This window comes from Wasmannia auropunctata, unplaced genomic scaffold, assembly GCF_000956235.1.
Source record: "Wasmannia auropunctata unplaced genomic scaffold, wasmannia.A_1.0 LD334181.1, whole genome shotgun sequence".
Lineage (NCBI taxonomy): Eukaryota > Metazoa > Arthropoda > Insecta > Hymenoptera > Formicidae > Wasmannia > Wasmannia auropunctata.
The window spans coordinates 19,723-37,606 of NW_012028709.1; the positions used below are offsets into that span (position 1 = coordinate 19,723).

Genomic DNA, 17,884 nt, shown 5'->3' on the forward strand with positions numbered 1-17,884 from the left:
ATGCTTTTTAAAAGAGATTTAATAAATTCCACAAGAATACATTTAATTTTGCATCTGGCTAAATTAGCTTTTATCGAAATCAGATCATATTTTCTACCATAGATTATACGTATATGTACATTTATAGATGGTTGTAATTTTTTCTAACAATAAGTCGGAAAAAGTCTAGCTGGGTGTCAGAGATACGTACGTTTCAAGAGCCACACCGGCTACGCGATTCGCAGTCGCGACGCTATTTCTTCGCGTGCATAAACGAAAGTCCCAATCGCGTGTCAATTTCTCCCCGTGGCAGCGTTTTCTCTCGCGGCCGTTTACGCGTTCTCCTCGCGTTCGCAGCTCGCAAGTGTGTGCGCGCGTGAGCGTACGCTTCAATGCAAACGAGAGAGAGAGAGAGAGAGAGAGAGAGAGAGAGAGAAGCGCAGGTGTACGCGGGACGCGCGTGCATTTAATTCGCGATCTCGCAGATCCACCGCGCGTGCATTTAGTAGTCACGGTGAAAACGCGGCGCGGCGGCACGCGCGAACGCTATTGAGAGGTGACAATCATCGGAGAGCGAGATTTTTCGCGACTCAGTGCGAGTCTGAATGTGTCAGAATGCACGCATCTGCCATAGCTATCTCTTCATTCAATGGACTTCCATTGAAAGCAGAAGAACAGTCACCATTATTTATAGGAACAAAACGACCTCGTTTCTTCTTCTTTCAGTATTATAGAAAAACGCTAAATATAAGAGATCAAAAGAATATCGCCAACTAAAGAAATTATTGTAGATTTATAATATAGTCTAATTATCATTTTTAATTTTTTAAGTCTATTAAGTTACTGTATTATATTTACTAAGTGATCAACTAGTAAGTCCACTTAAGTAATTTTTAAATATAATTATTATTAATACTCGTAGTAATACTGACTTATATATGATCAACAATGATTCGGCTTATTTATGGTTATTTTATGCATACGCTTTAAAAATTGTTATAATTAATATATATTTAATGATATAAAAATGCAGAAGTTAAAATACAGTTATGTTTAAAATAAATATAGACAGTTAAAATATATTTAAAAAATTAAACAAAAAATTGCCTTCAAAGAAAGTACATATGTTTTTCGTCCTTGCTCATCGTATTTTTTTTTTAGGAATCGCCGAACGCAGAATTGTCTGTTATTACACGAATTGGTCGGTGTACCGACCCGGCACGGCAAAATTTTCTCCTCAAAACATAAATCCATATCTTTGCACTCACCTGATCTACGCGTTCGGAGGTTTTACGAAGGAAAACGCGCTGAAACCGTTCGACAAGTATCAAGATATCGAGAAAGGTAGGTAGTAAAAATATATAATATCTATTACAAGACTTGTTAAATTTTATTACCAATTCATAGAAGAATAAAGCCTTATTAGCGATTACAATCTACTCGTTGTAGTCTTATTAGTAATTATAATTACTTATTTCTCAAAGATATTCAGTATCGTTGGCGATTAAAATTAACGACTTTAACAATTAACTGTTAATTGCCAATTAAAATGGATTGATCAGTGTATCATAAATTTATAATAAATAATGACCTATGACTCAATTGTTTCAAGAAAATTAAAGAATAAATGTCAAATGCCTCTCAAGTGTTAAAAATGTTGTTCTGTTGTAATAAAAATTACTTCTTGTTTATTGAAGGTATTCATACTGCAATGATAATGATTGAAATTAACAAGTTTAACGATTAAGTGTCAATTAATTGATAATTAATCGTCAATTAAAATGAATTTATCCAATAGTTTCAAAAAAATTAAGGAGTGAAATGTCAAATGCTTCTCAAATATTAAAAATATTTTATACTTTCAGTCACAACGAAAACTAACTTTACATCTGTTATATTTAAATATGTATAAGCAATGCTGCTTACATAGTTAGAGTACTCTGTTTAGTCTCAAGTAGTTAAACTACACTACATTGACAAACCCTGAACACATCATCTTTGATGACTTTGCCGATATTTAACTTTCACTCTTCAATAAACACGTTCGCTCGACAGGCGGATACGCGAAGTTTACGGGTTTGAAAACCTACAATAAGAACTTGAAGACGATGCTGGCGATCGGTGGCTGGAATGAGGGCTCCAGCAGATTTTCACCGATGGTGGCCGATCCAGCGAGAAGGCGAGAGTTCGTCAAGAACGCCGTCAAATTCCTCAGGCAGAATCATTTTGACGGCCTCGATCTCGACTGGGAGTATCCGGCGTTTAGAGACGGCGGAAAGCCGCGAGATAAGGACAATTACGCCAACTTGGTGCAGGTAGATCGTTTCTTATCTTCGCGGGGAGGATATGAAATTTTTTGCAGAAATCTCAACGAACAAAAAGAGGAACGTTAAAGATTCGCAGATAGAAACGTGAATAAATGTAAAATGATAAAAAAATCGATTGCAATCTATTGCTTCAATCACAAAGGGGGAGTGAATTATAGAAAGTTAATTAAAGTGATTAATTGCGAATTGATAGGAACTTCGCGAGGAGTTCGAGCGAGAGTCTTCGAAGACCGGAAGATCGAGATTGTTGCTGTCGATGGCGATGCCCGCCGGTGTCGAGTACATCGATAAGGGTTACGATGTACCCAGGCTAAACGAGTATTTGGACTTTATCAATCTACTCTCTTACGACTATCACTCGGCGTATGAGCCCGCTGTCAATCATCATTCGCCGTTGTACCCCCTGGAGGAGGACAACGAATACAATTATGATGCGGAATTGACTATTGTGAGAGTTTGCTCGTGAGGATCTTATAATTACCGTTTGAATCGGATCAATTATAACGCGCCTTTCATTTGTATCTAACAGGATTATACAATCACTTACCTCCTGGAGAAAGGCGCGTCCGCGGATAAGGTCGTTCTTGGAATACCAACGTATGGTCGGTCATACACGTTGTTCAATCAAGATGCAACCGAACTCGGGTCGCCAGCGGATGGACCAGGCACCGAAGGAGAGGCCACTCGAGAGAAAGGCTATCTTGCCTATTATGAGGTAAATTTTATCACATACGTATACGTGCACAAACACATAAGTACGCGCGCGCGCGTATATACCATGCACAAATCTTCTTTTACATTGTATATATATTACGCAATGCAACGTTAACATATAACACATAGAATTTATGAAAATGCATGTATAGAAATTTCAAATTTATAAAAATACATTTTATTCATATAATTACAATTAAAAATTGGACATTCAATTTTTGAGATTTGCGAGGGTATAGCGGAATCCGACGAATGGGAAGTCGTTGAACCAAATCCCAAAGCCATGGGACCATACGCCTTCAAAGGCAATCAATGGGTAGGATACGATGACGAGAACGTAGTCAAACTGAAAGCTCACTACGTGAACGAGAAGAAGTTAGGAGGCATTATGTTTTGGTCGATAGACAATGACGATTTTCGTGGCAAGTGCCATGGTCGACCTTATCCATTAATCGAGGCTGCCAAAGAAGCGTTGCTTACAGATAACAGGTAACAAAAAAAGAGCGATTGATATAATATGATAACAAATATCAGTAGCAAATATCAAATTGTCAGAAATAGCAATCTAAGTCATAACATTATTATTATTATGGGTAATATGCTATTTATTATCGTTATCTTTAATATCTAGATAAAACATTAAATGATATATAAAACATAAAATGTAGATTCTTCTAATGTAATTCGGAATATTATTTTTTAAAGTTTAATCTTTTATTTTTATTAATTATTTACACAGTGTTAAAATTATTATTATCATCATCATCATCATCATCATATTAATATTATTGTTGTTGCATAGCAGAAATACAATTGACAAGACCAAGTTAGTAGACAGTCGGAAAAAAACCCGTACTCAAAGTACTCAGAGCAACACTCGTAAGTCGAGTACAAGCAACCGAAGAAGCAGCACTACATCAGCTCCGATAACCATCAAACGTATATCCTCTTCAAGACCAAAATACCGTACCATTTCACAAGCGAGCAAAGAAGAACAGGAAGATCGGGAGGTGTCGAGAAGATCGTATGATCCAGCATCGAATGAAGACACGGAGGGTGCAGGAAACACCGTAAGAATCACAGAGAAAACCGAACGACCGAAGAATAGAAATAGGAGTAAAACACGAAATGCTGCTGCCGATCGCAATACCCGTAGAAAACAGTCCAGACGTAAGGGACAGAATAAGACTAGCGAGACCGACGAATCCTTGAGCAACAAGCTAACGACTCCCGAACCACCAACCACACCTGACCCAGGAACCGGTAAGTTTCTGTGAGAATCATGGAACATGTTTTCAATATGTTTTTAACAACGGATTGATCAATCGAAAACTCGCTTTTAAATGTTTTGGAATAATAATCTAAATTTAATGCAGACTTTAAATGCGAGGATGAAGGCTTCTTCCCACATCCTCGAGATTGCAAGAAGTACTTTTGGTGTCTTGACAGTGGTCCTAGTGGACTTGGCGTAGTCGCGCATCAATTTACTTGTCCCTCAGGTAACTTTACTGTAAATAATTTTATACATTTTTACACTTAACGCTAAATTATTTAACTTTAGGAAAAATGGAGCTATTTATTACGAAATCGGCATATAAATCAAAAACTGAAATAAATAAAAATAGATAAAAAATAATTTAAAAAATTTGATTTTTTAATCATTATAGTAGTTATATATATTATCTCCATTTATTGCCAGATTCGCGAGTAGAACAGAAATCTTTGCCTCGTTCGTCACGTAATAGCACTTTTTGGATTTTTGTAGGATTGGTATTCAACAAAGCGGCGGATTCTTGCGATTATCCGCGTAACGTAATTTGTCCTAAGGCATTGAAAACGATCGTCTCAACTACCAAATCGCCCATAACGGCCGCAACAAGTCGAACGACTTACTTACATAGCACAACGACTGTGAAAACGGAATCCGAAGAGTATGATTCGGAAGAAGATTATGATGAGATCGAGGAAAGTGAGGAGGAAGAGGAGGAGGAGGAGAAGGAAGAACCGAAGATTACTACGACGGCAAAACCACTTGTATATAAAACACTCACCAGAAATAGACCAAGTACGACCACTACTACAACGACCACATCGAAACCAAGCGAACCAGAGAGAATCATCAACAGTGAAGATGAGGAGGATCCAAAAGTTATCAAAGAACTCATCGATCTTATAAAAAAAGCTGGCAAGTATAAGTTTGCTAAATATACATCCCAGCAAACACAGCTAGATTATTAACTGCAATATTACAGCAACATTTTAACATTTCTGCAATATAATTGGAATGTTATTGCAATGCTGCTGAAATATATATTGCAGTTTACTGGGATGTAACTACAATGTGATACTTTCTGATGATTCTATAATGTTAGCACCTCTCTACAATTACAGTAATAACTTTTATATTTCTTCTTTATATTTATATGATTTTTGTCTGCTTTTCATATATTTTATGATTTATTTCACTGTTCTACTGTTAAACATATTTTATAATAAATAATTTTCGAATTCTTTTACATATTTTAGGCGGAATAGAAGAGTTAGAAAAGCAATTGCTACTCCAAGAGAAGAATTCGGACAACAAATCAGGCAGCGAAAGTGTCACACCGGCTACGATTAGTCGTAGTTTATACGAGCGTGTATTGAGTCGCCAGGCAAATAGAATTGGTAATCAGCGACCCGTATTATCGTCCTCAGAAACCAGTTATGTGAACGGACCTGGAAGAGCACAATTCGAAGGCTTGGACGATATTCCCGAAGTGAAAAGTCTCAGACGATCGCAGAAACCTCAATACATCACCATCGAAAGATCCAAGTCAGTCTCTGTTTATTAGCACACAATATCCTTGTATTGATTATATTTAAGTTTGATTAATTTCTATTGTTATTTACATACTGTTTTCTCTTAATCTTATAAGTCTGCAGAGAAGTAGAAAATTAAATGGTGATCAATGATTGATAAAGCTGATTTCATAAATGTTTAATTCGTGCCTCTTTTAATGATTCTGATATTGATTAGATCGGTAACGAAAGGATCTTCCTCGGAAAATGAAGATATCGATGAGAACATAGAAGATGATAACACTGACGTAGCTTCCTCCGAGGAGAAAAGCATCAGTAACCCGTTGGAGGATAGCACGTCCACGCAACGAGTGACGCCAAGTTACGTAAATATTCGACGAACGCGACTTTCCACAACGACGTCTAGGTAAGATAATTAACAAGATAATTGGTTTTATCTTATATCTCTTATGATATCAAATTTTCAGAATCGAGAATGATGTGGAAGAGAAAAAAGTAGAAATCGAGGAGGAGAAACCGACTCGTAGACGACGACCATTCATTTCTTTGAAGTAAATATATTTTTGATTGATTAGATTATTTGCACTCTGTTAAAAATATATTAAAAATTATTAATATTATATATTAATATTTTTTAGACAACAAGACAATGAAGCAAGCTCTGAAACGTCTAAACCTTTTCGACATCGTGGTTCAGGTTTCAGGTACAAAAGAAAAATTACAAATATACAATATTATTATATACAACATGTAATTCTATTGCATCATCCCAGTAAACGAAAATTAATTCAAATGAATTAAAAATTGCAACTCATTTTAATTTATCCGAGTTAACGCTTTAGAGTCCGAAGATGCATTTATATGTCTCTATTATATTATTTTTTAATTCAAATAAATTGAAATACGAAATGAGTTATTGATTATGTTAAATTCAGATGTATTCATGTCCATATTATATTATTTTTGGATTCAAATTTGAAAAATCAAAAGCGCCAATTCGGAAATGTCGAAATAAATTTATTTCTATCTATTTCAATTCATTTTTGTTTACTGGGATAGTATATCAATATGTTTATGTACATTATCTTATTTCTTTAATAAAACTTTTATTTCTTTGTTATAACAACTTCAGGAAATCAGAGAAGAGGAATGATTCGGGCACAAATCGATCAACAGAGAAAGACGATGATTCATCAACAACGAAAACTAGGTTTCTATACATAATTTTTTTATTATAATATTTCTATATCACTATGCATTTCTACGTAAACTCAAACGTGACTTAATACACGTTCTGACTTAATTTTCAGATATGCTAACGTACAGAGGTTTAGAAGTACCACTTTGAAAACTTTGGAAGATTTGTCTAGCGTAATACCTTCATCGGCGAGCATCAGCGAGACGACTTCACCGACGAGATCAGAAGTATCCAGGACAACAGCTAGTACGACCGCTTCGTTATCTACGACACCTGCAGCGACCACTTCGACTTCTACCGAGGTCATCACCGTAATTAGCGTTGAACCACCAGAAAACTCATCTAGTGTCAGCTCTAAAACCGACATCAGCTCCACCACTGACTCAATGAAATTGGTGGAAGATTCGGCGACGGAGATCCTGTTCACAACGTTGCCGGCTAGCAGTTTAAGCCAATCGACAACAACAACATCAACAACAGCGGCAACGTTAACAAGCAGATCGACAATTGCCGCGGTGTCTCAACCGCGACCGTTCGGTTTCCCCAGACGAAGATCCGGTTCATCAGAAGCGACAACGACAGCCACGACCCCATTGAGTAGGTCCAAGGTGAGTATTACGTCGCAAAATTCCCCGCGTCCGTCCAGTCCGGTTCTGGGACGAGTTCGATTAAGGACAAGACCGGCCAGCCGAATTACCGAGGAGAAATTAGTGGATCAAGTGGACACTCCACACGTAGAAGCTTCCACATCCAGGAGTAAGGACCTTAACAGATCGCGCAGCAGAGGATCTAGTAGGTACACTCCACCAACGTCAAGATCAAGGACGCAAGACATTTCCGTTCCAGGCCCCAGGTATAGAGAAAGAAGCAGAACCACAACTTTAACTACTGACAATACAGCTACTAGCGATGATGTCAGGAAAAGATATCAAAGGCCTAGTAGAGTCAACAATACAGAATCTATCAATGAGTTGGATGACAGTCCAATAGTTAGAATAACACAAGGCACTTCTAGAAGAAACTCGTTGCTCCGATCACGATCTGACAGCAGTGACGAGGAGAACGATAAAGTAACGAACATCAGAGTTTTCAGAAAGCCAACTGTTAACCGCGACCTGTATAACAGGACCAAGTACACGAGAAAGAGAAACAACGAGGAAGAGCCATTGCAAAATGTAAACAATGAATCGAATAAAAAATCAAATATCGCATCAATAACGTTAAAAATTCCTAGAACAGGTACTTCTGCGGAAACCGACAGGATCGAGAGAAATAACTTGCTGAACGGCATCGATCAATCAACCGCAACGATTGATTCCGTCGTTGAATCGAATACCATCCAGCCGATCTACTCTGTGAAACCGATCGCGCAAATTGGTGTGACAACTATATCTAGCAACAAAGTAGATTATACGAGCGATCGACCCGAAGATACTATCGCCACGACGACCGCTCACATCGAAGCTCACGAATTTAATCCCGACTTGGTGACAATCGTTTCTACTGAACATGTCGATGATGTTGCGGAAAAGACCTTGACATCGGAAACGCCAAGAAAACGAAAGATTCTCCTAAGAAGGAGACCGATATCATCGAGCACAGCTACCAATATTATTGAAACAGAAGAAGAGGAAAAATCTCAAGTGTCTCGCAGACGAAAAGTGATAAAACGTAAACGTCCGCTTCAAGATACTTCAGCAACATCGGTTGAAGTTTCTCTCAAACAAGAAAAAGATTTGAGTCTTCTTTTAGAATCGACGACTCCAATGGGAAGTGATAAGAATGTCGAAAAATTGACAGCTACTATTAATCAGACAGAAGTTGTTCCAACGAGTCAAAATACTGAAAAATCAACGATCGCTGCCGGTCTAACCGGATTTACAAGAGAAATGGAAGATTCAACTGTAACTATCACGGAAACTACCTTGTCCACCGATTACAACGCTGATGGTTTCACGAAAGTTACTTTGGAAACTCCTGCGATGGAAACCACGACGATATCAAGCGAAGAAATTACAGATATTTTCAGCACTGCCACTGTATCAACGATTAATTCACATGCTGACGAGAATCGTCAATCAACGATTGAAATGGGTACTGAAACTACTACGATGGAATCAACATTGGCGACAGCTACGACTTACAACACTGAAAGCAACGTGTTTCTACAAGATACTGTACCGTTTACCGAGACTGAGAATTTATCCACTACTCGTGTTCAAATAATCACTACTTTACCCACGTTGAATTCAGATTCAGCCACCACTCGTGCGCAAATAACTACTACACCATTTACAACGGAATCAGATTCATTATCAGCCGAAAGATCGAACTTCGAATCAAGGTACGCGCATAAGAAGTTTATTCGCAAGAGTCCTGTGTCATCTTCGGAAAACGCGACCAATCGATATCCTCCCGCGTTATCATCAACGGAAAATAGTAGCCTCGAGATTTCCCAAAAACGCAAGAACAACTTATTTATTCGACGTAATCCAGTTTCTTCTAGCACACTTTACGATGACCTTAAATATCAGGACGAGAAAGAAGAAGGAAAAGAAAAGAGTATAGAGAGCAGATCCCGTGATTTGGCTACACAAGACATTATAGAAGATACGACCCTGAGAAGCAAGTCGGTTTCGACAAATGGTTTTTCGGATAACGCCGCGGAATTCTGGAAACATTATACCACAACTTCGTTAAAAGGCCAAATAAACTATCCTTCAGTTCATATCGAGAACGTTGAAGACCGTAAAGACGCGAGAACAGAATTTGCAGAAAATAATACGTCTCGATCAACATCGATTACCACTCGCCGATCCGAGATTCGGCCGCGATACAAGATTCCCATAATTCTGAAAAGGCCATTCGATCCCGAAGAAGCTTTATCGCCCAGGCGATATCCTCCGTTAGACTCTGCGCCTGAAGAATCCGAGGAGACACCAGAAACGAGAGAGGCCAGGCTGAGACAATCCAGCTTCCGGCAGCCGCGTTATAAGATTCGAGATCGGAACAACGTTAAAATCGAGGAGAAAACTACGCAACCAAATCTGGAATCCACGAGTACCTGGCAATATTTCAGAACGCGTTCGTATCCAAAACGAACGTCATCGACCAGTACGGAGGCGGCAGTCACAGAGACCTTGATACCGGCGAAAAAATTTGACTACGCTGCGGATGCCTTCCATCGGAAGCAGCAGTCACTGAGAACAACGACGCCAAGAAGCAACGATCTTTTTGACTCGCAAAACTTAATTGATCCATATAATATGCGTACCACGACGGTAAAACCATCCGTCACTAGATTGGTGACCTCGGTAGCGGAGTCCGGCACCACGGAGCGACAGAAGATTCTCATCAAGACCAAGTACTCATCGCTAACATCTACCACGAGAATACCAGCGGATCAGTTTCCTCCAACGACTCCGTTGTCAGTTTCGGTGATTGGTATCGACGACAACGAATCTGCCAACGAAATTCGTCAGGGTGTTGAGCGGTCCACTTTGCCAATCGAGAGCGAGTTCAATTATCGTTACGATGACCGATTTACCACAGAGTCTCACGAGTCTTCGACTATCGAGATCGAGTCGGTGTTTAACAATTTAATTGCCGGCAACGGCTCCACGAAGTAATAGTATACGAATGTTGTTACTAATCATCGATGTAATCAACGTCGATAATGTACATACAGCCATTATAAATAAATAATTAAGAAGCCGATCGCGATCGCCGATTTGTCGGAGAGAAACGTTAAAGAGTTAGTAGACGTCTGAACGTCACTAATGTATATAGCACTTAACGAGCTTAATTATATTTAAGATTGTTCTATGAGATAGACATTAAATAAATGCGACCTACGTGAATCAAAAGGAACGACAAGGACTCGCTATAGCTCACGATGACCGATGACCGAATAATCGTCTTCACGCATCATTCTCACATTATCAATAATGACTGAATCATAACGAGCACTTTTTTCATCCGCTTACTCAGAGGAACCCTTGACCGAAACCTCTGATAACTGTCTTGATGATGTACTTCTACCTTCTACTTACCACAAATACAATTATCATTAAACGCTATCGATGACCCAAGATGATTCCTTATCAATCCAAATTAACGCAGCAAGCAAGACACGTTCGCGGCGCTTCAATATTAGATAACTCGAGAGTCCCTCTCTTCATGTTCCTTCTTTTCTTTTCCAAGACTGGCGCAGCTCACACACACAGACAGAAAGACAGAAAGAAGGAGACTGCAAAGAAACAAACTACAGAAGGAGACGGCAAAGAGAAAGAGAGAGGTCTGTGGGGATCTCCGCATTAAAGCGCGCTGCTTGTTCTGATTTTCAGGTCGCCGATTCGGAAACTATCAGGTTGCCAACCCTGAAGGAATTAATCGGCTATCCGACGACTTACTACGATGATCATACCGCCACGACGTTGTCGTCCGTATTCTTGTACTTGCTGCGTAACGACGTGGACAACGACATTAGCCGGCAGAACGTCGAAGAATCATTAACAGGAACAGACGAATTACGAGATGGCGAAAAAGAGATCGTTCAGTCATCAAGAGGCATAATCGAAGAAACCGGCGACTTATTGCTACAACAAGCCTCGGAGAACAAAGCAAGATCTCATGCTCCAAGAAAAGAAGACGTCTTTGATGAACGAATTTCAGTCACAAACACTATTCGGGGAGATAAGAATAAACAAAAGATGTCTACGACCTCACTCTATTTGAAGCCGACGACAATGCGCGGTATTCCTCTCGCTAGTTTGATTTCCAGTCCGGTAATTCGTGGATTTTATGTCACCAGAAGCGAGAATGATGATGTACCATCACCAATATTAGCGGATAGTTCTACGCCATTTTACACGACTGACACTTCCGTTGAACAGCAGACAGAAACTACTTTAATTCCCGACATTTCTACGATCGATAAAGCCATCACTATCGCTTATAATGATCAAATCGAATCGAGACCCAATATTCCCGATGACAAAATGAATGATATCATTAATGACAAAGGCATCGTTAATCGTGAAGAGAGGTATTCCACGCCCAGTTCTTCAGTGATTTTCTCAAATGCTGAAAATCTTTCAAATCACAAAAAACCTAACTTAATTACGGTTCCTGTCGATAGCATATTTGAGTCAGCGTTTAAAAGAAGAAAATCGCTGCATAACTTTGATCATACGACGCCTCTTTCTAACTTATATGTCGCATCCCCGACAACACCGACAAGACGAAAAATCGCCCTGACTGTAAGCAAATACAACGAAGCCACCACTCCGTTGTGGACGGGCAGACGTATAGTGGTAAAAAAAAGAAATAGGACTACTGTTTCGCCAATTAAAGACGCTATAAGACAAATTGAGAGCGATTCTATTCACGCCGCGACAAGCACCCTAAGAAGCACTTTTCTAACTTCTAAGGCTGCTTCGAACGTGATTTCAAGAAGGCGCAAACTTTCCGCGACTTCAACAATGCCAACGGTTCCTTTAATGGTGTCCAATAGTTCCGCATCTTCTGAAATTTTAAATATTTACAATAATTTTACGAATTCTAACGACTCGAAAATCGAAGATTCGGAAAACCATGCATCTGAAGCAGCAATTTCAATAAACTCAATTACAACGACACCTTCAATCTTAAAAATTATTTCGACGACAAATGATCTTACAACTACTGACATTTCAACGTCCTCGGATGATTCTACAACTACAGCGGTTCATGCAGTCGTAAATGCATCTATTTTGACACCATCGGTTGCGGTTGCAAAAGCACCCGCAGTTGCAACTGACGCTACAATTACTACATCCGCAACTACAAGTGTTGGAGAAACTGCTCTGAATTATTCCGTAACTGATAATCCAATGATCGAGAATACAAATGCATTTTTGACTGATCCTCCAACTACGATTGCATTTGCAGCAAGCACTGAAACTGAAATTACTTCTACAAATGTAAATATAGTTCCACAAATTACGCCGACAATTGCAACTGATCCTGTAATTAAATCTACTGTAGCAAATACAGAAGTCGAAATTACATCTACGATAAATTCTATAATCACGGTACCAATAACTGCTAATGCACAGGAGATTGCAACTGATTCTGCAAATATGACTACAATAGAAATTACGAATGCTAACATTGGCGCTACTTCTACAATTGCAAATTATTCTACAATCCCAATTCCAACAACTATAAGTACGTACGACATTGTAACTAATTCTACAATCTTGAACACAGCTGCGAATGCTGAAATTGAAACATCTTCCATGAATAGAAATTATTCCACATTCACTACTACAGTAATTAAGAATACTACAACAATTCCCGTCACTACAACTGGCGCAACAACAATTATTTCTTCAACTGTGAACACGCAACATATACGTGCAACTGAGCCCATGAGCATGCGTAATCTCGCAGATGCAAATACCGTAACGGCAGATATAACTACGACTACACCTCTTAGTGTCATTACTCCAACGATTATTGATCTTAACGTAACAACGTCTGCTAATACAAATATTCCCTCTATTTCTGCAACTAGCGAGATCCCGCCAACTACGATTCAGTCTCCTGTTACAAATATAGTCGTACCTTTAATGAATTCAGCTGGTTCCACAACTTTAACAACTGATTCTTCTACGATATTTCTCGCAAATTCAAGTAATCTTGATATTGGCAGCAATTCCGAGATATTAGTCGATACTGCAACTGTAGAGTCTACTAAAATTCCCATGACGTTCGAAAACCCTCCAACATTTACCTCGGCAGCAACCGCATTTCCTCTTTTTAATACGAATTTCGAAGCATCCTTTGTAACAGCTGCATTGTCAACCCAAGAGGTCAATGAAAACTCGATACCAATAATTACTCAAACTCCCTCAACTCCCTTTTATTCAATTGCAACATCAATTACTAAAGCAACTGTAGCTTTAGAAAAATCTACAACTTCCATGATGCCTTTTGCGACTTCCGGCGAATCGATTGCGACAAACTCCACAAATCAAACAATTACAAACACTTATAAACCAGATTCTATACAAACGATAAATGAAAAGTCTTTAATTCCAGAACAGAAGACAGATTTCAAGGAAACTACGTCAACGAAAATACAAAATCAAATTAAATATCAAACAGCTACGACTATTAATAAGCCGATTTTTACAGAAACAATGATTGACGAGTTTACAACTCCAAAAATAAAGGTAATATCTGAGAAAGTTATTTCAAAGGCTGCAGAAAGCCAAAAATCACAAAATCAAACGATTTCGAAACTCAACACAACCAATTATCAATCCAGTCAAAAAACCGCTAGACGTCGCGTCCTAAATCGAACGAAGAATTGGCATGGAAGTCTTGCAACATTGCAAAAAACCGATCAAAATCCTCGACATCAGGTTACGTCGTATCGCGGACAATCACGAAGACCTCCTGCTTATATTTCGTCTTCGAAAATGATTGAGAAGAATCATAGAAGAAGAATTATGCAGAAGAGAATCAGAGTTAACTCTAAAGCGTTTAATAGCACTATCAGGGCCGATCAAGAAACTATCGACGTTCAAAATACTACTAAAGATCATGTATATGATCCAGTGGAAAATATAATAAGAAGGAAAGCTGTAAATTCGACAGAAAAAGTCGAGGAAAAAACGACTATGTTACTTCAATCATCTACCGCTACTCAGAATGAAACATTTCAAGCTCACCATGAGAATGAAAATATCGGTGAACAACAAAAAGCTGAATTGAAACAGATAAAACATCCTCAAGAAAGTTTCACAACGAAAGAAACCAGTATCAACTCTAGTTCTACTAATGAAAGTCTTCCAGGTAATACTCAAAGTAATCTTCATGTAGCCGTGAATTTTTCTGAACTAGAAAATCCGAGAAAAATAATGAAAGTTGTATTAAACAACGCGAGACCTAAATCGGAGGAAAAACACCCAATCGAAGAAATGAGTGTAGAATCTGATTCTATTAATACAAATCAGCAAGACAATTTTCCGAAAAGTTCTTACGCAAGTAAGAATTCTTCCGACAAAAGAATTGCAAGAAGAAGAATGAGAATTATATTGAAAAATATCAGGCCTAAATCTGAGGAAAAGAATTCCACAATTGAAGAAACTTATATGAATCCTGATCCTATCTATAAAAATCTTCAAAATAATCTTTTAAATAATTTTAACATAAGTCAAAACTTTTCCAATGAGGAAAAAACAAGAAGAAAAACAAGAGTTGTATTAAAGAGAATAAACTCTAAATCCGAAAAAGAGGAGTCAAAGACTGAAGAAGCCAGTACAGAATATGATTCTATCAATGAAAGTCTTCAAGGCACTTTTTCAAATAATTTTTACAGCGCTAAAAATTTTCCCGATGAATATAGAACTAGAAGAAGAATGAGAGTTGTATTAAAGAGCGTCAAACCTAAGTCTGAGAAAAGAAATTCAACAGTTAAAGAAACGAGTGTAGATTCTGATTCTATTAATAAAAATTTTCAAAGCACTTTTTCTAATAATTTTCACAGAGATAAAAATCTTCCCATCGAACATGGGACTAGAAGAAGAATGAGAGTTGTATTGAAAAGTGTCAAACCTGAGAAAAGAAATTCAACAGTTGAAGAAACGAGTATAGATACTGATTCTATTAATAAAAATTTTCAAAGGGAACATGGGACTAGAAGAAGAATGAGAGTTGTATTGAAAAGCATTAAACCTAAGTCCGAGAAAAAGAATTCAACAGTTGAAAAGACAAATGTAGATTCTGACTTTATCAATAAAGATTTTCAGGATAATTTTTCAAATAACTTTCATATGAACGAAAGTCTTTCCAATGAAGAAGAGGTACGAAAAGGAATGGAAGTTAAACTGAAGAGCGTCAAACCTGAGTCCAAGGAAACAGACTCAGTAGCTGAAGAAACAAATCTAGATTCCGATTTTATCAGAAACGATTCTCAACAAGTACTTTACAAGTTCCACTTTTCAAGTAATCTTCGTGTGGGCGATAACCTTTCCGGTAAGGAAAAAACGATGAAGCATTCTAAATCCGAGGAAGAGAAGGCGATGACCGAACAGCCGGAAGTCACGGAGCCGCAGATGGGGACGTCTGTTCCGGTCGAGGACACTGATCGACCCTCGCTCGAGGTCAGTGCAGCTTTAAGTCGAAGATCCACTTTGCCTTGATAACACATATTGTACTTTCTTGATCGATCGCATGTTGCCCTAACCAAAACGGAAATGAAAGAACGAAACGCTGCAAAAGACTAATGAAGAATCCTAGTAGAACTGACTTACTATGAGAGTACCGGCTCTTCTTGACGCTAACTAAAAACTCTCGAAGCATGATTGGCACAATTCTCTCGCAGAGAGATCGTAAAAACATCATCGGCTTAATATCTTAGCTTAAAAAAAATCGCCTGATTTTTTTATCTGAAGATACCACTTATTCAACATATATATATATATAATCTTCTCTTCTGACTCTGCTTTTGATGCCTAATCGCTCGGTATACTTCTTGGAAAGACTTTACAGACGAATGCAAAGCCGCAGTGCCACAAAGATTATTTTCAACCGCTTAATAACCATTCGTTCAATTACTGATCATAATCGGCACATTTTTTGACGTCTAATCAATATAATATAATCAATCAACAATATAATGACACGATACAAACGACTAATTCGGAAGGAACTGATTGTAATCAATCATAACTTAATGGCTTTTCTTGAATACCTGTTGGGGAAAGATTTCTCGCCAAAGGTCATCGCCTCTCGCTGGATCTAACTAAAGTATTTTTTGAAACAAAACTGGAGCTACATTATCATCTTTTACGTTGCTACATCATCATCATCATCACATTTCTAAGATACATTGTTCGCCTATGAAGACGTTCTTTTTTTCTCAACTATTAAAACTATTTTAAAAACTCTTATCTACATACTTCTTGGATAGAAGCTGGAACATCAATTTGGAAACTTAATCTTTCTCTCTGAACAAACATTCTGGGACGCAAACAGACCAAGAAATATCTTTAGTTGCTGCTACTTCTTCCTGGCATTACAAATTAACAAATCTCTTTCCAAAAGGCGCGTTTCTGCGAAATGTCTATTTTACTCTTCATAAGTTATTATCAACGTTTGTTAACGGTAAATAATTAATATCTTAACATGTGAAACATCTCAAATATCTCAAACAACACAAAAATTCAAAATAATTTAGAATTTAAAAATTATTTAAAAAATTAAGAGATTCTTTAGGTTTTTTAAAAAAAGTGACTGAAAGATTAAAAAATCTTTTATACTATATAATATATAAAGATATCTAAAAAATGATTTAAAAATGAAGAAGCGTTTTGCATAAGATGCATAAAATTTATTTAAAAGATGCATAAAGTACTCATATAAAAAAGATATAAAGTCTTTTAAATATAAAAGATACACTTAAAAAATTTTTTGCGTTTTAAAATCTTCTATAGATGTTTGTGTTGTCTGAGATAATAATTTCTAAACTCTCTAGATTTTCTTTGTCTTAATGAATATATTATATATGCTTTGCTTTGCCGAAAATGCGCGTATACACATACATATATGTGCATTAGTAACTGAATAATGTAATATTATCGGTTTGCATTTTTTGTCGTATACATAAATCGTATATATAAATCAATGTATTTCAAACAGGTAACAAACAGTGGATCAGTTAATCGCAATCCAGGAAGCGGATATTCAAATAGACACAGGAAACCGACGCCGTTCACAACGATCGCTCCGCTAACCAACACCTTATCGAATACTGTTCATCGAAGAGGTAGACCAGTTCAGACCACTTTGTCATCGAGGGTAGATTTCGTCG

General features: G+C 37.7%; 1 protein-coding gene across 2 annotated transcripts in view; it reads left to right on the plus strand.

The window, feature by feature from the left end:
• Nucleotides 1-17,884, plus strand: part of LOC105459591 — a 39,362-nt gene that overhangs the window by 18,436 nt on the left and 3,042 nt on the right. The window contains exons 3-18 of one of the 2 annotated variants that reach the window (XM_011705751.1): nucleotides 1,141-1,323; nucleotides 2,035-2,294; nucleotides 2,500-2,754; nucleotides 2,836-3,021; nucleotides 3,244-3,509; nucleotides 3,823-4,283; nucleotides 4,397-4,519; nucleotides 4,786-5,205; nucleotides 5,547-5,835; nucleotides 6,040-6,228; nucleotides 6,290-6,373; nucleotides 6,461-6,526; nucleotides 6,955-7,032; nucleotides 7,133-7,628; nucleotides 11,367-16,175; nucleotides 17,713-17,884. In XM_011705751.1, coding sequence (XP_011704053.1) covers nucleotides 1,141-1,323; nucleotides 2,035-2,294; nucleotides 2,500-2,754; nucleotides 2,836-3,021; nucleotides 3,244-3,509; nucleotides 3,823-4,283; nucleotides 4,397-4,519; nucleotides 4,786-5,205; nucleotides 5,547-5,835; nucleotides 6,040-6,228; nucleotides 6,290-6,373; nucleotides 6,461-6,526; nucleotides 6,955-7,032; nucleotides 7,133-7,628; nucleotides 11,367-16,175; nucleotides 17,713-17,884 — 8,337 coding nt within the window. The remainder of the gene's footprint in view (nucleotides 1-1,140; nucleotides 1,324-2,034; nucleotides 2,295-2,499; nucleotides 2,755-2,835; nucleotides 3,022-3,243; nucleotides 3,510-3,822; nucleotides 4,284-4,396; nucleotides 4,520-4,785; nucleotides 5,206-5,546; nucleotides 5,836-6,039; nucleotides 6,229-6,289; nucleotides 6,374-6,460; nucleotides 6,527-6,954; nucleotides 7,033-7,132; nucleotides 7,629-11,366; nucleotides 16,176-17,712) is intronic. The other variant, XM_011705752.1, reaches the window with a different exon arrangement.